General features: G+C 38.2%; 1 protein-coding gene across 1 annotated transcript; it reads left to right on the top strand.

Annotated features, from left to right (window-relative positions):
* Positions 1 to 675: 675 nt before the first annotated feature.
* Positions 676 to 20,188, top strand: elovl5 (ELOVL fatty acid elongase 5). Its single transcript, XM_026939221.3, has 8 exons — positions 676 to 830; positions 3,603 to 3,667; positions 8,429 to 8,616; positions 11,679 to 11,756; positions 12,866 to 13,037; positions 14,300 to 14,424; positions 15,049 to 15,183; positions 16,552 to 20,188. The coding sequence occupies exons 2-8, from the start codon at positions 3,610 to 3,612 to the stop codon at positions 16,675 to 16,677; spliced, it is 882 nt and encodes a 293-aa protein (XP_026795022.3). The 5' UTR covers positions 676 to 830; positions 3,603 to 3,609; the 3' UTR covers positions 16,678 to 20,188.
* Positions 20,189 to 20,923: the final 735 nt, after the last annotated feature.

Here is a 20,923-nt window from a genome sequence, read left to right as displayed (position 1 = left end):
GGTTAGAAACCTGTGCATTATAACAGTGACTAGTTGACCATTGAGGCTGTGTTCTTGCAGTGCGCGTGCGCAGTACGCGCTGGCTGTTTTTCACGGCTCTATCAGAGAGCGCGAGCGCGCGAGAGAGAGAGCAGCGCTGTGATTGGTCAGTTAAAACTCCAGACGAATGGGGTGACTCGGAACAAAGCGACGGGCTGTGTCCTAAACCGCACAGCGCTGCCGTAGTGAGTAGTGAGTGAGACGAGTGCTCCTTCAGAGGCGGAGAGGATGAAGTTGTAAAAGTAGATTTTTCCCACATTGCGACTTGTTAAAGTCCATTTCAGTGACATGACATGTTTTATCTTAGTTAGTTATGACTCTATGAGTATGTGAATCGACTACACAAGTGTGTGAGGTGTTGTTTTTTTCTGTACGTAGTACATTACTGATGGGTGACTGATTAACTGGGTTACATTAAGGAGTTGAGGACAGCAGCCTGTGATATGTTGGCTCTTATTTTCCATTTTGGTGGGAAGACGGAAATTGCGTCTAAGTGACCGCCTCTAATTAAAAAAAAAACTAAAAAAAAAAAAAAAAAAAAAAGTGTTATATGTGATATCCAGTGCAGCTCGCGCAGTGATGTAGTAGACTTTGTCCTATCAGGCTATTGTGAGGCGTTAAACCTGTCCCGTTATCACACGCATCCCGCTTCCTCCACTCTTCCTCTCTCTCTCTCTCTCTCTCTCTCTCTCTCTCTCTCACACACACACACACACACACACACAGATACTCACTCTCTCTCAGACTGAAACAGCAGGAGCTGGGACCCAAGGACGTCCGTCCACAAGGAGGTACGTTCATCATTTTGGACGCACAAACCAAAAAAAAAATAAAACAAACAAAATGATTTTATTCGCCATTCCTCAAGCTTAAAGCGGTCACGTGACGCCGCGTGCTTCATTCAGCGCGCTCATAGTGTATGGCGTTTGCTTCAGAACGTAAACATTGTAGTTACGCATTTTTTTTTCTTCTTCTTCTTTTTAAGGCGTTTTAAATATAAAGTAAAAAAAAAAAACCTGTAGCGACCTACAAGGCTTGTCAGTAATTATAGGTTAAAAAAAAAACTCTGCGTGTGTGTCTATGTGAGTGTGTGTGTGAGTGTTGAGGGTCATCTCTTTTCCTGAGGAGAACTCTAGAAACGGTGTCGTGTCACGTGACGTGCATTGGTTTCCATGTAGACAGTGATTGTATTGATGAAGTAGAAAGTTACACTGTTACATTGAGTTACATTGAGTTACAGCAACACGTGACCTGCTGCTGTTACACAGTACTGAAATCTCCTTATATGGTAATATTAGCAGCCCAAACAATACACAAGTGGTAGATGCATGCCACTTCCTGCATCAAGCTAGAGCTATTTCTGATACTAATAATGATGATGCTAGTAATAATAATAATAATATTACTATTAGTAGCATCATTGTTATTAGTAACAGAAATAACCCTAGCTTATGAAGTAGTATGCATCTAACACTTGTGTATTGTTTGAATTGCTAATATTACCATATAGGGAGATTTATATGTGTTGCCTCGCACCTCCGGGGTTGGGGGTTCGGTTCCCGTCTCCACCCTGCGTGCACGTTCTCGCCGTGCTTCAGGGGTTTCCTCAGGGTACTTCGGTTTCCTCTGCATGCGTTGTAGGATGATTAGCATTTCCAAATTGTCTGTAGTGTGTGCAGTTGTGCCTTGGGGGTCCAGGTTCGGACCCTGTCCAGGGTGTCCCCCTGCCTTGTCCCCCCGAGTTCCCTGGGATAGGCTCCAGGTTACCCCGCGACCCTGTGTAGGATAAGCGGTACAGAGAATGGATGGATGGGTAATGAGTATTTGGTAACTGTTCTTTCCTGGTCAGGATTGTGGTGGATCCAGAGCTTGTCCCAGGAACACTGGGTGCAGGGTAGGAGAATTCACCCCAGACAGGACATCACCCCGCAACACACACAATGTACTAAGGTCCACACTGCAGAAGTGTGTTATATACTATATCAGTATATACAGTATAATCTCTGTCATATTATCCTTTCATTCTTCTGTAAACTGCTCTGACTCAGATTTAGTTTTATTCAGTTTACAAAGCAGCCTTAGTGACCTTTTGATTTCAGCCCCCATATAGGAAAAGGACATTTCACAATATCTTAGTGCTTTTTTTTTCTTCTTTTTGGAAGTTTGCATTCATATTTCTTTTTTTTTTTTTTTTAAACCACACTCAATTGACTTAATATTAAAGGAGAACATGGAAGGTCCTTTGCAATCATATCACTATTTCTTCCAGAGCATTTTCTTTATTTCTTTTTCTCGCATCATTTTCAAAATTGTAGAGTAGATTAAATTGTAGAGTACTTTCAATAAATTGTCTGTTTTATCTAGTTAATGTAAACAGGGCCGTGTCCTGGATCAAAATTCTACTGAGGTCCCCATTCCAGAAGTGTGTTATAGTTCATGTATTACAATGCTGAATATGTAAGACCTCAACTGCTAATTTTGAGTCTCTGTTGTGTTATCTTTCCATTCCTCCATTAACTGCTCTGACTCCAGTTCAACCGTTTAATTTTATTGAGATAATATTATGGTTTACACTCTAAGACACTTGAAGTTACTTGTTGATTTCTAAATTACGTTACACGATACTATGCCATCGATACAATTATGCACTTTACATTGCTTGTAGTAGGTTATTAATGTGTAACAACTTAAAATTTAACCAATATTATGTGTTTACTTGGCTTGTAGCTAGCAAAGTTATGACTACTCAAACTCACGTATACTCACATTTATCTCATAGCTGTGTCAGATGTTAGCCTATAATATGTGTGTTCAGGAAGTTGAAGTCTGGTAACATAGCGTGTCATGAGAGCTAGACATAATACCTGGTTAAATCTTTGGACTAAGCTAAAGTGTTCTTCATGGCTGCTCGGATGTATTTGGTGTGTGTGTGTGTGTGTGTGTGTGTGTGTGCATGAGCACAGTAGTGCTGTGCTATGTAGCACTTGGCAAGACACATTTCACACTTTATCTCCATGAGTGCATGGCTACTCCTATTGAACTGAACAGTTTTCAGCTGCGGGTTGCATACATGAACAAAAGCACAAATAACAGAAACGATATTTTAATAATAATAATGTATAATAATGTACATAATACATTACATTACTTGTCTATTTAATTAGACATAGAACTTGGTTTCATTTCATTAGTTTAGCTGGCTGTGTTGACTTCTCTCAGATTCCTGCATAAAACTATTCCTAAGGGTTTATTTAACAAATCAGAATAGCAATAGCACTAGTCTGTATTTACGTAAAGCTAGTCGGCCATTAATTTAGCTTTCAGCTGCCATTTGCATATCTGTCTGTGGTTGTGTCACATTCAAAATATTTAAAAAAATCACTTAAACAATGTCTGAGTTACCTGTTGTGAATATTTTAAACAATGGATTAGTTACCTATTCTCTTTCAGTGCAGAAATCAGCTTTCCACTGTCCTGTGTTAAATTTCTCTATATATATTAGACCGAAAATGAAAGATGACCCCCTCAAAAATTCAAATGAATCTCTCTACTCTTTTCCACAGGCTAGAAATGGAAAGTTTGAACCACAGGCTGAACAAACATATTGACTCATGGATGGGTCCCAGGGGTAAGTTATCTCTCATGCCTGCCTTAATTTACATGTAGTGCATTATGTGCAAGCAAAGCAGTGTTGGAGTGTACGACTGGCACCTTTCAACAGAGCGTGTGCAGCTCACACCTTCTCACCGGCCCAGTGCACTGTATAAACTCACTCCATGCTTGAGTGATTGCTTCTCTTCTGTGTTGTGTGTTCCATGCACTTCTTGACCTTTCCTCACTATTTTTCATACATTTCTTGGAACTGAAGTTGTGTTAGATGTCCATTTTGACGGTCGACTGATCAACTCATATACTTCATATAGAGTGAGTGTTAAAAGTCTACACACCCCTGTAAGAATTGTAGGTTTTTTTTGTCATGTAAAAAAATGAACCCAAGATAAATCATGTCAGCTCTTTTTCCACCTTTAATATGATTCTTCCAAGCAACAAAATTCAAGGGAAGAAACAAATAGAAAGGTTTCAGTGGGAAACAAAAAGAAAAAGAAAGACCGTACAATAAAACTTTACAATAACCTGGTTTCACAAGTGTGCACAGCCCTTAACTAATTTTTAACTTTGTTAACACATTGCTTGTAATACAGCACTCAGTCTTTTTGGGTATAGGTCTACCAACTTAGCACATCTTCATTTGGCAATTCTATTCCACCCTTCCTTGCAAAAGTGCTCCAGATCTATCAAACTATGAGGCGATTTAATGTGTACAGCACTCGTCAAGTCATTCCACAGGTTTTTGATAGGATTTAGATCTGGGCTCTGACTGGGCCATTCCCAAATTGTGATTTTCTTCTTCTGAAGCCTTTCCTTTGTTTGACTTGGATTTGTGCTGGGGGTTGATATTGTGCTGGAAATTTTTCTTCATCTTCCAGAAGATGAATGTTTCTTCATCTTCCGCTGTCTAACAGAGGCCTGCAGGTTTTGTGCCAAAATAGATTGGTAGAATGATTCCCTCTATCTTGACTAGACCCCCAGTCCCAGCTGATGAGAAGCATCTCTATAGCATGATGCTACCACCACCATGCGTCATCAGGGGAATCATTTTTGGGGGCCAAGCTCTTTGCAGACCATGGCTTCAACAGCTGGATGAAACCAAGAAGGTGTCAAGAAAATCCTCCTGACAGCTGACCTTTGTTTGGGGCTCATCAGGATCACTTCATGATGACACTCGAATATTGCCTTATCACATTAAAGGTGGAACAAGACCTGACATGATTTATCTTGGTTTCATCTTTATATGCCGTTCTAAGAGGAGTGTGTAGACCTTTTATATTCACTTTCAGTATAGACCTTAGACACACAACTTTCCTCAAAGAGACTGGGCTTTGACACAATTTCTTTTTCAAAAATTCGCAAGACATTGGTGGAAAAGCAAACGTACATTGAAATGCTTATGGTGAGGATCAGGCTTTTTGTAGCATAATACAAAAGGAAAGAAAAAAGAAAAAAATTCTGGTGTACACAAGAAACCATATTGTACTCAAATAAGGTGCAAAGTGACCAAGTTGTACTGTACATAGAAATATATATTACAAATTGGCATGGAAACCACTTCAAGTGCATGGTTTTTGTAAGCCTCTGTAATCCGTTGTGCTGCATGTGATGTTGGATAGATAAACTTCTCTCTATTGAGGGGAAGTCGATTAGGACATGTAAAAACAATACTGGAAGTGATTGTGTACTAACAATGAGCTAGTACTGGTCTGAAACACTGGCTCTGTATGAGATTTAAAATGTTTTCCACTACTATATTTTATGTGCACATTCACAACATACTGTGAATGCACAGGCTGTTGATTGACATGAAAGGGAAGTGACATGAGAGGGTAGTGGTAGCTCAATGGTTAAGCCGTTGGCCTTCTAATCGGAAGGTTGAGAGTTCAAATCCCTGCGCTGCCAAGCTGCCACTGCTGGACCTTGAGCAAGGCTCTTAACCCTCAACTGGGGTAAAACATGAAAGACCTTGCTTATGAATACGGCAGTAACTTGTGCCAAACATTATGTTTCACATGACTTGATTGAAAGAAGCTTGTAGAGCAGGGGTGTCCAATCTTCTCTGCAAAGGGTTGGAGTGGGTGCAGGTCTTCATTCCAAACAAGCAGATAGTCCATTGAAACACAATATCAGCATGTGCAATCAATTGTGGTTCCTGCTTGGTTGGAATGGAAACCTACAACCACGCTGGCCCTTTGTGAAAAAACGACTGGACATCCCTGTTGTAGAGTATCAGATCACCCAATAACCCAAACTCTGATCATATCTAAAACAGAAAAAGGTTTAATGCATTTTTAAATCTATTTATTCCAACATATCTGTTTTGACAGTGTGGGTGCTGCTGTAAAATATTTCGAAGATCTCTTGCTCTTCTAAAGTAGGTAATGAGTTAACAAGCTCTGGCAACTCAAACAAGCTCTGCTTCTTTTATAGTCTAAAACAATCCATTTAGAATGGAAACACACACGTAATTGTGTTATCTTGTTGCTTTACTCGTGGTAAACTCGTGTTGTTCGCCTCGTGTTAAAGGTTCTGTAAAAGCGAATAAGGTTCCCTTACCCGACATTCTTTAACACATTATTTAACATGAACAAACCATGTACTTCAGCGTTAACACATAAATACCTAACATTAATAAAGTAAAATCAGTCATTTACAATCAGTGTGTAAAATTAAGTCCACAATGAATAATATGGACCAAATCCCTAAAACCTGTTTGCTGTTGTTACCTGGCAAATTTTTAATAAGTTTTAATATTTGCAACTGGAGAGTTGTAAATTCAGTATTCAACTCAGTTATCAACATTTAGTAACATTCTGTAATTTAATTTTTCTTGTATTAAAGTGCCATGAAAAAAAAATTGCCCCCTTCTTGACTGATTCAAACAAAATTTCATATAAGACAAAGACAACCTGAGTAAACACAAATACAGTTTTTAAATAATCATTTCATTTATCGAAGGAAAAAAGTTATCCAACACCAACTGGCCCTGTTACTGAGTCAAAAATTTAACCAAATGTAATTGGGTTCAGTTAGACTAGACACACCCAGGCTTGATTACTGCCAGCCCTGTTGAATCTAAACATCACTTAATGAGAAAGAAATTTATTGAATATATCAGTCTGGAAAAGGATTATAAAGCCACAGTGAGAGCCATTATCTCCAAATGGAAAAAAAACTTGGAAGAGCCTAGCAAAATATTTTCCAGTAGCATGTTAATGACTCATCCAGGAACTCACAAAAAACACAGATGAACATCTAACAAACTGCAGGTCTCGCTTGTCTCACATAAGTATTCATGATTCCACCATTAGAAATAGACTGGGCAAAAATGGTATCCATGAGAAAAAGACTCGTTTCACATTTGCCAAAAAAAGGACCTTGATGGTCCCCAAGCCTTTTGGGATAATATTCTGTGGACTGATGAAGTCAAAAGTGGAATTTTTTGGAAGACATGGGTCCCGTTACATTTGGAGGAAACCTAACACAGAATTCCACGATAAGAACATCATACCGACAGTCAAACATGGTGGTGGTAGTGTGATGGTGTGGGTACGCTTTCCTGATTCAAGCCCTGGGCGACTTTTTGTAATTGACGGAACCATGAATTCTGCTCTCTACCAGAAAATCCTGAAGGAGAATGTCTGATCATCAGGCTGTGATCTGAAGCTCAAGCGTAATTGCAAGACAGTGATCCAAAGCACAAGAGCAAGTCCATCTCTGAATGGCTCAAAATAAGCAAAAATAAGGTTTTGGAGTGACCTCGTCTTTACTCGAACGCTATTGAGATGCTTTGGCAGGATCGTAAAACAGTTCATGCTCAAAAGCCCTCTATTGTGACTGAATTAAAGCTTAATTCTTAACAGAAGAAGAAGGCCAGAATGTTTCCACAGCGATGTCTGGTTGCAGTCATTGCTGCTAAAGCTGGCACAACCCGTTATTAATTTTTTAGTTAACATTTAAACGTCAATTAATAATGTGTTAATTTACTTTATTTTCTTTACCTTACTTATCAAGTCAAGTCAAATCAAGTGGCTTTTATGTTGCTTGCTCTGCATCACTGGCAAGAAATGTTGTTTTATTCAGGATCATGGTTTGAAACACAATCTAGTGCCATGGTACATAGGACTTTATAAAGTGCATGTACGCAACAGTGTGACAAAATCTACAATAAATACACCGGACACTAAATATCCTGTACAGAGCAGTGCACGCTAACTAGAAAGGTCAGCAGAATAAAATTGGATGGATTATATGGCAATTGGATTATATGGCATTACGGTTATCATAATGCTGATGATAATGTTATCTATTGCAGTAAATAATGCTAGTTAAGGGAACTTTAATGTAAAAGTGTCATCAGCAAATAAAAAAAAAAAGAATGACTGGATCTTTGATTGCTTTTAGTTTTTCATTAGGTTCTAATAAATCTCTGGTGTTCATTATTAATTTGTGTAATATAGTGGTTGTCCAAATATGGGTTGCAGGAAATACTATTATACTATACTTCTGAGCCTTCTTGATAGACAGTTTGAAGAATACTTCATGTTAAAAATAATATTCAGGTTTGTTTTTCAGTAGTAGTACTTCCCATGTATTTTATTATCACTGGGTCTCGAACTCTCTTCTATTTCTGTGCTATTGCTTTCAGTATCACTTGCGGTGAGTGTTTCTCGTTCTTTGTTTTGGCCAGTTGTTTTGGCCTGATTTACCTGAGAAGTGTGATAAAGAGGGGAAACAGATTCAGGTGGTTTTTGTTTTTTTTTTCTGATGTTTTCAGATCCTCGTGTGAGAGGCTGGCTACTGCTGGACAACTACCTGCCCACTCTGGCCTTCACTATCATCTACCTCCTGATCGTGTGGATGGGACCAAAGTACATGAGGAACAGACAGCCTTTCTCCTGCCGGGGAATCTTAGTGGTGTATAATCTGGCACTCACCTTTCTTTCCTTTTACATGTTTTATGAGGTAGGTCAAAGGATTTATTTGAGACATTTAAAAGCTGTTATGGTCTGTTCAGGTCAATGAATACTGATATAATTACTGATATTGCAGACATTATGTCCAAGACTTTTCAACCTCAGAGTACCAAGGTGAAAGCACATGAACATGTTTTTTTTTTTTTAACTTGGCCAGACAATTAAAGTTATAAAAATGTAAGTTTAAAGCTTTCTCCAGCTTAAAAAGAAGAGCAAAACTCATAGGTTATGATCATAAGATCTCACAACACATCATACATATCATGCAAGTTATGTTTTAATGAATCTGTTTATTACTCATGAATTTATTAACATGAATTCTAAAGCAGGAAGGAAATACCGAGGTGGAGGTAATTCACTTCTCTGCAGATTGTGACTGTGAAAATCGCTCTTGCCCTTCAGCTAATTGCATTAGATTTCTAAAGTGCTTCTTATCTGTATTTGCTGTTTGATCCTTTTTTTGTTGTTGTTGTTGCAAATCGGAGAATCATTCTGAAGTGATTCTCCAGCAAAGTTTTGCTCATTGTATACTGTTCCATGGAAAGAATGAACTATGAAACTGTTGTGATATACAGATAAGGAAATTTAGGAAAATAAAAAGCGTAAAGTGACTTAGTAAGGTGTTTGGCCACCTCGAGACTTGACATCAATGTCATTGCACCTTGACACAGATTACTACAAGTCTCTGCTGCTGTACTGGAGTGATGAACACTGTTCATCCAAAAGATATGCCTCTCAATCTGTGTTTAGTAGATGGTGGTGGAGAGCGCTGTGTAACCTGTTGCTCCTAAACCTCTCATTGGTGTTCAAATGACTGTGAAGGCCATAGCATATGATTTGCATTATTTTAATCCTCGTGAAGCCGTTCAGTTAGCCTTCCTGCCCTGTGGATGGGGACGGGGCAGTCCTGGGAAAGGATAGATATGTTTCATCTTAGGGTAAAGTTGACTGGTCAGAAGAGCTTCATATTGATTTGCAGTGACTCTTTCTTCTAAGGGGTCAAGTGCACCCAAACCATGCCAGCAAAATGCTCCCCAGTATAACAGAGCCACTGTTTTATCTTTTAGTTTGTCACCCGTCTGTTTCTACATTGTAACTGGGCCATTGTTCGTTGTTTTCTCAACACCATGTCACATGGCTCTCACAGTAGATGTGGATATGTGAAGATTGGGCCCAGTGAATTGGCATATGTGGTGCCATGTTATGATGTTTCACCACTTGGGCTAAAGTCCTCTTTAAGATCAAGCCAACTGTCCAACACAACACATGCAATCAAATTTTATGGAGATTTTAATTGTGTTTATTGTTTCCTGAATATCCTTATGAAGAGGTCGATGAAAACACATGCATATAAAAGGCTAAAGGCTAAAGGAAACTTTCTGGTTTAGTTCCTACTCATCACATAAACAAAATTTATCTGTGTACTCCTAGTGTCGCTAGATATTTCTATCCAATCATGTTTACTGCAATTTAGTAATAATGATTTTAGTTATTTCCTAAAAATAATAATAAAATTTCACAAAATAACGCATCATAAAATTCCAAAATGTACTATAAATAATTCCTTGATGGCTTTACTGTATATACAGTATTACTTTGTGTAAGGACACATTTGAAAATGTCTAAAAGTATGTAGAACCCTGGTGTGTGTGAGTGAATGTGGAGGAAGACTCGAGAGGCAGGTGGAGCTTTAGCCGAGCTCCAGGCTCGTGTTTATTCAGTCTGTGCTTTCCAGCACACTTGAAAAAAAGACTCAACAAAAACAACACAACAACAGGAAACGAGTCCGTCCTGGACCTGCTCTGTCAGGTTAAAGTTCAGGCTAACCACTGTCCTTGAAGTTGATGTGTTGGAAACAGGAAAAATGGGCAAGCGTAAGGATCTGAGCGACTTTGACAAGGGCTGACAAGGTGCTGACCCCTGTCCACCACCGAATGTGCTTACAATGGGCACGTGAGCATCAGAACTGGACCATGGACTAATGGAAGAAGGTGGCCTGGTCTGATGAATCACGTTTTCTTTTACATCATGGGGATGGCTGGGTGCGTCGCTATGGGAAGAAGGCAAGCCAGCGGAGGCTGTGTGATGCTCTGGGCAATGTTCTGCTGAGAAACCTTGGGTCCTGGCATTCATGTGGAGGTTACTTTGACACGTACAACCTACCTAAACATTGTTGCAGACCAAGTGCAACAGTATTCCTTAATGTCAGTGGCCTCTTTCAGCAGGATAATGCACCCTGCAGAAATTGTTCAGGAGTGGTTTAAGGAGCCATTCAAGGTGTTGACTTCAACACCTCCAAATTCCCCAGATCTCAATCCAATCGAGCATCTGTGGGATGTGCTGGACAAATAAGTCCGATCCATGGAGGCCCCACCTTGCAACATACAGGATTTAAAGGATCTGCTGCTAACATCTTGGTGACAGATACTACAGCACACTTTCAGAGGTCTTGTGGAGTCCATGCCTCAATGGGTCAGAGCTATTTTGGTGGCACAAGGGGGACCTACATATAGGTGCAGTAACTCATCACAAGCTCTTTGATTTGAAGCTGCTCAATGGAGGTTTACATTAGTCGGTCTTCTTATGCGTAAATTTGCACACACTGAGTAGCACGAGTAGGATATGAATGTTATTTTGGAACTTACAGGATGTTCATGAATACCAAATTCTTTTGTGTAAATGCTCCTACGAAAGATTTATGAATAAACCTGTTCATATACAGCTTGATATGAATAAATCACAAAGATTATAAGCTGAACAACATGTTGACATTAATATTGAACACTAATATTCAAATATTGTATGAATGGTGGCACGGCAGTGAGAAATTATCTCAAGGGATCTGACTGTTCTGCGTACCTATGTATCTAAGCATGTGATGCACTTTGTGGATTGTGTTTCCTACTGATTTAAACTTTCCTCATTCACTACCACTACAAGCATTAAGCGTTCCATAGACAGTCATCTCACTGACTATGGTGCATATTTAAAGGGATTATTGTGAGCCTGTTTTGGATTGTTAATGCGTTCATGCCCCCTGTTTCTCTGCAGCTTGTGACTGCTGTGTGGCAAGGCGGCTATAATTTCTTCTGCCAAGACACTCACAGCGGAGGAGAGGCTGACGACAGGGTAAAACATGTACACCACACCTTCAAACATGACTTGTCTGTTGCATGTTGGGTCATATCATGCGCTTTACAAATTCAACAGTCATTCTTAGTCACTTCCTCCTGAGACATTAAACAGCATAAGCAAGGCTTGTACAGGAATGCTTTCTGTGGTGCTTGTGTGGTTGCCAGATTAATGACATCATTGCCTGGTCTCAGAAAACCATAGTCAATCACAGTGCATTGAACTTTAGCCTGAATCAGCAGACAAGGCAAACTGGTCTCACACACACACACACACACACAAACACACACACAGGTGTAATCTTGTTGACAGCAGCAAAAAAGTAATTATGTCCCCTTAAGCAACATAAAAATTTTTGCTGCCTTTACAAAGCCAGTGATTCATGGATCAAAGATTTATATAACCTGTGGCTGCAACTAATTCAACACAATATCAAAGTTCAACTCTACAGTTTTATAGAGAATGTATTTAAATAGCATATAATACTATATGGCAGTACACAGTGTTACATTGGTTGCTGGATTTTTTTTTTTTAAATTATCAAGAGAGTCACTCTCAACCTTCAGTTTTGTTATCAAAAAAAATGCAGCGATAAGACTCCTTTTCTGATGTTGACTTGGTATGTATGTTCTTTCAAAGATAAGCAATCATATTTTTAAAAATCTTGTAAAATATTTCAGGGCATGTGCTACACCTGTCAAGGGAGCAAAATTGGTCCTGCTGTCTGGGTGGGAGGGATGGCATTACTCTCTGTGAGATTATGTATGCGGAAGAGGGTAGAAAGCGCTTTTTTTCTTAAAGTCTGTTACACTGCCCTGTGAAGCAGCATGAGCAGCAGTTTGAAAAACGTGTGGTTGGTTGATTTAGCATGTCTCTGTGTTAGCCATCACCCGGTTGATAGGGGAGAACTGGATAGTATGTGGGAATTGGCAGTTAACTGAAATTAGGATGAAAAATGGATGGGGAAAATCCAGTAAATAATACGGACCTACGGAATCTGTAGCTATAAACATGCAGAAAGAACAGAATACTGTAATTTTGCTTGTGATGTGGAATGATGTGTGCATTATTTACTGATTACTCTGTAATCACCAACGTCTCTGCAGATTATTCACGTGCTGTGGTGGTACTACTTCTCCAAGCTCATTGAGTTTATGGATACCTTCTTCTTCATCGTGCGCAAAAACAACCACCAGATCACATTCCTGCACATCTACCACCATGCCACCATGCTGAACATCTGGTGGTTCGTCATGAACTGGGTGCCATGTGGACACTGTGAGTGTCACTGATTAAAAGAAATATTTTCCTTTTTTTATGTGAAACATATCTGTCAAAAGACAACAAGGCAATAATGCACCACTTCCAGATGCTCCTGAATTAAGCACAGTGCTGATTATTCTCAATGTTTACCCAGAGTTGCTTTTGTGTGTGTGTGTGTGTTCAATTGGAGCTGGAGTAGATAATCTGTCTACCATAATCTGATATTGGTCATTCTGCCTCATAAGTTCTAGGTCACACTATCTAATCAGTTGGGCTTTATACTCACAAACATTAACACAACTTGGCAAGGGAGTACAAACCATGTCAGCGTTCTTATGTACAATAAATTGTGTTGGATTAACTACAACAGTGCAGAGTTCAGTTGCTCTCAAATTATGGATGTAACCAAATATGAATACTTTATTTGGAATGAATGAATACTTTATTTGGAATGACTGTATCCATTTAGTGTTCTAAATGGAAACAAATACTGATAAGAATAGGAGACTGACTTTTTTTTTTTTTAGAATGTTTGCGAGAAAGATTCAAAGGGCATCTGTCTGGGATTAGACATGTGCAACAAGGGATTAGGGACATTAGACATGTGCAACAAGGGAGTAGGGACACTTTCATATGAAGGTCGTGGAGCGAAGAAAGAACACATTCATTAATGTGAATGTAAACGTGAGTCGCATTTGCTGTGCAATGCATTTACAAAGTTCATTCATCCTTAGTAACTGCCTGGTCAGGGTCGACACAGTGGTTTTAATTAGGCTGCTAGTGTTTATATTTTGGGGAAAAGATCCAATTAAGTTCATTAACAAATAAACAAACATAAATAATGAACGCAAACGAGATTACAAAAACAGTCTCTCTAGTTGAGACCGGTTATGAACTCGAGTGATGTAGCTGAGGTTGAGGAACTGTCAGAGCCAAAATTCACAGACCATGCTGGCAGGTCTATGTCTGGGTTATTTCCCCAGTGTTTCCAGGGACAGAGCAGTAGGGTTTATACATAATTTAAAAAATAGTTTTAGGCCACACCTACTTTGAATTTAAAACCGAATATGCATACAAATATAAATATTCGGAGCACTAAACAGATACAACTACAGATACAGATAGTGTCACTGAAATATTTGACTTTATGGTGTCTTTTGAAATACAAGAAGTTGCTCTTCTAGGTCTGTGTGGTATACACTGGTTGCAAAAGCACACCGAATTTTCCCAGAATTTCTTCCTCCATAACATATTCTCTCTCTTTTTGGTTTCACCAGCCTATTTTGGGGCCTCCTTTAACAGCTTCATCCATGTGCTGATGTACTCTTATTACGGGCTCTCAGCTATTCCTGCCATAAGGCCGTACCTCTGGTGGAAGAAGTATATAACACAAGGACAGCTGGTGAGCTGCTTTTCATTTAATCACTTCTATTTATTTTACAGCGATTATGCTCAGGTGGTTCATTATGTAATATAAAAGAAGATGAAATATACAGTAAGTAACAAAAATTTCAAAAAGGTCATTTTAGTCAGTCACCTGACCTCCATTTGCGAGCATGTGAAGGTGGGTTGAGTGTCTTTTTTTGTTCTGCTGATATTTTTAATTACATAATTGAAAATAGGTGTAGATGTATTAGGTATTTTAATACATTTTACAAATATACTGAGGTTAAAGTGATGGAAAACTGTTGCAAAGTAGAGGAACGGGTTAACTTACTTAACTTAACTGAATTGGCTGACACTTTTATCGACAATCGAGGATACAGGATACAATTGAGCTGTTAAGAGCCTTGCTCAAAGACCCAACAGTGGCAGTGTGGAGGTGCTGGGATTCGAATTCACAACTTTATATATCAGTAGACTGAATCATTAACCATTGAGCCACTAATGCCAGTGATATCATCACTGTCAATCATGTTAATATATTGATGCTTATGTACATTCATCTATATCTGGATATTGAGCACAGTGTGTCACAGCACAGTTTGTTTAAAATACATATCAAACCTTGTTCTGGCTTTAACAGATCCAGTTCGTCCTGACCATGATCCAGACATCCTGTGCTGTGGTGTGGCCCTGCGGTTTCCCAATGGGCTGGCTGTATTTCCAGATCAGTTATATGATCACCCTTATTATTTTCTTCTTAAACTTCTACATACAGGTAAGAATGCTGTGTTTTTTGACGTTTTGTCGCATTGAAATCGATCAGACAGGCTGGCAAAGTGTTTGGGAATCTACGCATATTAGGGAATAAAATAACTGAAACAGTCAAATGGTTTAGACAGCATTTGTTACACTTCACTGTGTATGTAACATAACGACACTGTCATAAAGCATTTGAAGATAGTAATGAATGTATTCTGGGAATCCTTGTTTGTTCCCACTGTTCTTTTTCCGAGTCGTTTAATAGACAATAAAGCAGTAGCCCTGGTACGTTTTCTAAATTACTGAAGGAAGCTTTATTGTAGTTTGATTCATAGACTGAGGCTTGACTATATTTACAAATATTTAACTTTTATAGCAGTTGTAAACACTGAATTAAACAAGTAAGGTATAAAAGACAACAGGGTGTGCCGTTATACCACAGAAAATCTGTCGAGAATGTTTTATTTGTTAATGAACACTATACTTTTTATCCACTTATAGTTTAATTATATGTTAATTATATCTGCCATCTGCCAAACAAGTTAGTACTTGTGATCACTTTCACTATATGGGCAAAGGTTTGACACCTGACCATCACACCTATACGTGCTTTTTGAACATCCCATTCCTGATTTATTCCCCTTTGCTGTTATAATAACATTCACTCTTCTGGGAAGGCTTTCTACTAGATTTTGGAGCATGGCTATGAGGAGCATTAGTGAGGTCAGGCACTGAGGAGGCTTGTCAGCGATCCAAATGATCCCAAAGGTGTTCAGTGGGGTTGAGGTTAAAGGCTCTGTGGATGCCAGTCTAGTTCTTCCACTGCAGTGTTGGCAAACCATGTCTTCATGTACCTTTGTACATGGACAGTATGGTGCTGGAACAGGTTTAGGCTCCTTAGTTGCAGTGAAGGGAAATTGTAAAGCTACAGCACGAAAAGACATTCTAGACAACTCCTGCTTCCATCTTTATGGCAACAGTTTGGGGAAGGCTCACATATGGGTGTGATGATCCGGTTTCCACAAATGTTTGGCCATATAGTGTATATTATGGCAACTATAAACAGCCATTCCCTCATCAGCCTCTCTTTTTTCATCTTGGGAAGTTAAAAAGGCAAAAAATTTCAACTTTTTATGTTACCAAAAAACTGCAAAAACCCTCCATCCTGAATATTTTCTCATATCAGTAACTTTACAGTTTTACCTCTGACTCTTGCCAAGCCCTGATGCTGGAGATTCCATCTAAAAAATGCTAAATAAGCATCTCTTTACTATATCAATAATATAAAATATTAGCAACAGCAAATGAGGCAACTTGAAGGAGCCTCTGGAATCAGTGTATTACGTGCTTTATGTGTTGTTGTTCTTTATTTTCTGTTCATCAGACTTATAAGAAGCCCGGGGCTGCGCTGAAAAAGGATCAGCGACACAACGTCGTTAAATCTGTGAACGGCCACTCGAACGGTGCGACTCACACAGAAACAGTAAAGCACAGGAAGAGGGCAGATTGAGGAGCTGTCCATTCACCCAGTTCCTCTATATCTGCGTAACACTTCTGTGAATGTGTTGAAAGACTTCCCCAGTCTACACACTGCAGAGAGAGAGAAGCAAAATAAAAGCAAATCCATATTAATCTTGAAGAGAGTCATAACATTTTGCACACTGTGTCCTGTTATTGTTCCTATTGAATTCAAAGACAATACGAGGAGAAACACACTGTAGTTTAAAAAAAAAAGTTATAACAGGGTCTGAGTTCTGTAGAATGTCTTAGAGTATATTAATGTCTTGTATGTGTGACGGCCTGGGAAAACCCATCGGATATTGTCAGTGCGGCTGAATTCTTCAGAACGGCTACTTTAAGAAAACATAAATATATTTCACCCAAAAGTTATGTAGAAATATTTTGATTTACTTTCTAACCTTTCCTTGGCTTTCTGCAAACATCATGTTAGGTTGACAAGGATCCAGTTTAACAAACGCAACTGTAAAAGCAGTCAGTCTGCCTAAAGAGCGCTAGCTTGCTAGCTAAATGTGCTTTCTTTGGCCAGGGAACGTCATGCTTTGATCAAATTGTTGGTTATTTGCCATAGAGAATTGGACGTAAGCCAAATAGATTCTATTTCCTTCATCAATTTTCACTAAAGTTATTTTCTTCATTAACAAGTTACACATGTATATATCAGCATAGTGTTTGTTTACGCCTGTCAGCTCAGGATAATATTAAATCAGGTTAAAGATCATTGCAAATGAGATAATATAGACATGACAACAGGATAATATTAAATCAGGTTTAAGATCAATATAAATGAGATCATATAGAGATGACAACAGAGTAACTGAACACTGGACATCTAGTCCATACTGTAAATATAATGAATTCTAATAATCTATAACAGTTACCTTTTTTTTAATAAAGTATAAGATATTAAACATGGAATGACAGCTGGATGGACGAGACTTCAGAATAGCCTGTTAGTCTGTAGGCTATGAAAGACAGGAATAAGGTTAGACTTAGGTTTTATGGTCATGTTCATTATTTTAATCTTTTACTGATCAAATATATATTTCATGTGTGAATTAAATCAGTTAATAGCAGTTGCTTTTACACAACCAGTGTGTTTGTGTTGCCTGTCAGTAAAATCAGAACAGAATCTTTAAAACCTCCATATTTGTTGGTAACCAAATTGTAAAACGTCATAACTATACTTGTGGTTGAGATACATGCAAAAGAGAAACATGTTTCAGAACTACGTGTAGTACAAATTTGAAAAAATCTCCATGTGAAGGGTTTTCCACGGCCGCCACACATATTTTTATGATTGTTTTAATGGATGAGACTGTTTTGAACACAAAATGGAAATGTGCTTATACAAAAAAAAAGCTATAATTTGGAAAATTGATAGATGATAATATTTAGAAAAGGGTACACAGAAGCGATAATTGCAATGTTTTGCAATGGGGTCCAAAAGTTTTTCTTTTTTATTACTTTTATTAATTTAGAAAATGTAATAATTTGATCACTTAATTCTATTATCATCAGTAACATGAGTTCAAAATATTTACATGAATTTCATGTAATTTTATTATTTCCCCAGTGCATTTGAGCTGGCATGGACTCCACTAGTTTGTAAAACCTGACGATTCATATTATATCGAATCCATTGCAGTGTCCTCTGAACATGTTTAATGGAATGGATAAGACTCAAAGAAAACTTGATTTGTGGAAAGCCATTAACAAATTTGCTTACATTTTAAATAGGAACCTAGAAATAGTGCAGCATCTTGAATATTAAATAGTTCTTAAACTTTCTGTGTATTGTAGTGTGGTCTCAGACTTTTGGACCCCACTGTATATGCAATACTTTGTAAGGATATTGTGATTTTTAAGCACATAAAATATGCTGTATGAATATTACAGCCATATAACTCACTGTCAGATGCAAAACCATCAGGTCTAAATATAGCTAATATTGTTTTATCATGTCTTGCATTGAGAAACATAGGACTTTTATGATACATGCTGGTGCTTCACGTTTAAATCAGCGGCTTACGAGATACATGACCATTCATTCTTTTGTATAGTGATGCTCAGCTATCCAATATCATTCCAGCCAAACACCTGAGACAAAACCGTCTAAATAAGCAATGTCACTTGAACATAGATTAGATTAAACCTCGCTGGCGTCCATTTGAATTGCGAGATATTCGATATTTTATTTGGACTTGCAGTGGTCTGAGAGTCTTAGTGATCCAAGATTCATTAGGCAGTCCATGAATCACAGAATCAACTATATAGTCTGTTAGAAATAAAATGTCCATCATACAGATTAACTAACGATTTCTAATGGAATAGCGACTGATTTATTTGAATAAAGTAATAATATTTGGTTCACATGATGATTTTGTTTAGCACTGTCTGAAATACATGGGCATCAATTAGTGCAGCTTCTAGAAAAATAATAATGAAGAAAGAGAGAAACAGTTCCTAAACCTCGAACATAAGCATCATTAAGCATCGTGATACGGTATGTTACTATAAATTGTGCCATAAAATATAAACCAGTCTATTCCATTTATGCGCATAACTCTAATCAAATCAATTAGTCTGTTTAGAAGTCTAGGCTTGTGCACCATTTGCACTAACCGACCACTTTATTAGGAACGCCTGTAGATCTGCTTATTCATGATTCATGTAGTTGTCAAATCAGCCAATCATGTGGCAGCAGCACAACATTGATCAAGAGCTTCAGTTAATTCCTGGTCTTGGCTGAGTGTTGTGCATTCGGAGATGCTTTTCTGCTCACCATGGTTGTAACGAGTGGTTACTGAGTTACCATAAACTTCTTGTCAGCTCAAACCAGTCTTGCCATTCTGCCCTGACCTCTGTCATTAAAAAGCTGTTTCTACTCTGGATGTTTTTGTTTTTCGCACCATTCTGCGTAAAATCTAGAGACTGTTGTACGTGACAGATCCAACACCCGTGGCAAGGCACGGTCAAGTCATCACATTTTCCCACATTCTAATGTTTAATGTGAACAATATCTGAAACTCTTGACTTGCATGTGCATGATTTTATGCATTGTGCTGCTGCCACTTGAATGGTTAATTGGCTAACTGCATGAACAAGCAGGTGTACAGGTGTTCCTAATAAAGTGGTCAGTGAGTGTATTTCAGTGACTGTAACTGTACACTTTAAACTATAATACATGTACCACTACCTGTAGCTATACTGTCTCTCTGAACATTGCCTTAAAAACATAATGCAACCTTGCTAGCATTTTCAACTAGCATCTCCTCTGTGTGTATTCTATGTGATGTTTTACATGACATAGAGTTCATTATTGTAACACTATGTATAGTGACAAGACATTGCTTTAGATGATCTAAGCTCTTAATTGTTCGAAGATCATGTGTTGTTGTAACAATTTTCAAATCGTCATGCAGGAAAATGCATAAAAGCTACGGTAGAAACTGTGTTGTTATTGTGAGTGAAATAAATAAAGGCCTTAGTGTTTACCCTGATGTGTTGTTGAAATGTAATTATGGAACTGATTGTTACGTAAAGAGTTACATAAAGATTAGGCCTAGACTGAGCTGCAATCACAGGCAATTCACCACAATTCTGTGTTTGTAACAGTAGAACTCATATATCCAGAATTGATTAAATATAATAAAACATAATATTATAAAACAGACTTTTTTTGATGCATGGTATAGACAATTATTTCCACAACCACAAAAGTAGAGACGTTAATCTTCCTCTTAAGATTAGCCAAACTGTATGATGGATCTTAAGAGTACGAACTACATTCTAATCGAAATCACATTAAAAGTTTGTGTTGCCATCTTACCCACAATCGTTTAATAATTTAAGTACATAATCGAAAACGAGCAATTAAAATGTTTTTTCACTAGCTCATGCTAAATCAGGGTCAATACTGAAGGACAATGTACACAATGTACGTAGATGTGACAGCACATTAATACTCTTAATCGAATGAGGACGTGAAGAAGATGCAGATCACACTGGACAATATTTCACGTGTTTCAGTGAGTAAGAGCAGATTAAAAGATAGCCAGGGACCTCACTCACACTGCCATATTAAACTCAGTGATGTCAATCTCTTGTCAAATCTGATGTTGTCATTAGATCAAAATCCTTCTCAGCCCTGACTTCAGTGAACATGTTATTAGGGGATTATGTTTGTCCTTAATATGAGGATCATGTACAGTCCAATCCATAAATATTTGAATATT

Source organism: Pangasianodon hypophthalmus, chromosome 3, assembly GCF_027358585.1.
Source record: "Pangasianodon hypophthalmus isolate fPanHyp1 chromosome 3, fPanHyp1.pri, whole genome shotgun sequence".
In the NCBI taxonomy this organism is placed as follows: Eukaryota; Metazoa; Chordata; class Actinopteri; order Siluriformes; family Pangasiidae; genus Pangasianodon; species Pangasianodon hypophthalmus.
Note: the sequence above shows the minus strand (reverse complement) of the source record. Positions and strands in the feature narration are given on the sequence as shown.

Bases quoted from the DNA above. Each gene is read 5' to 3' on its own strand.
- elovl5 (XM_026939221.3), top strand. From the start codon at position 3,610: ATGGAAAGTTTGAACCACAGGCTGAACAAACATATTGACTCATGGATG. The intron at 11,757-12,865 runs GTAAAACATGTA...ACGTCTCTGCAG, and splicing joins GAGGAGAGGCTGACGACAGG to ATTATTCACGTGCTGTGGTG. The intron at 13,038-14,299 runs GTGAGTGTCACT...TGGTTTCACCAG, and splicing joins CTGGGTGCCATGTGGACACT to CCTATTTTGGGGCCTCCTTT.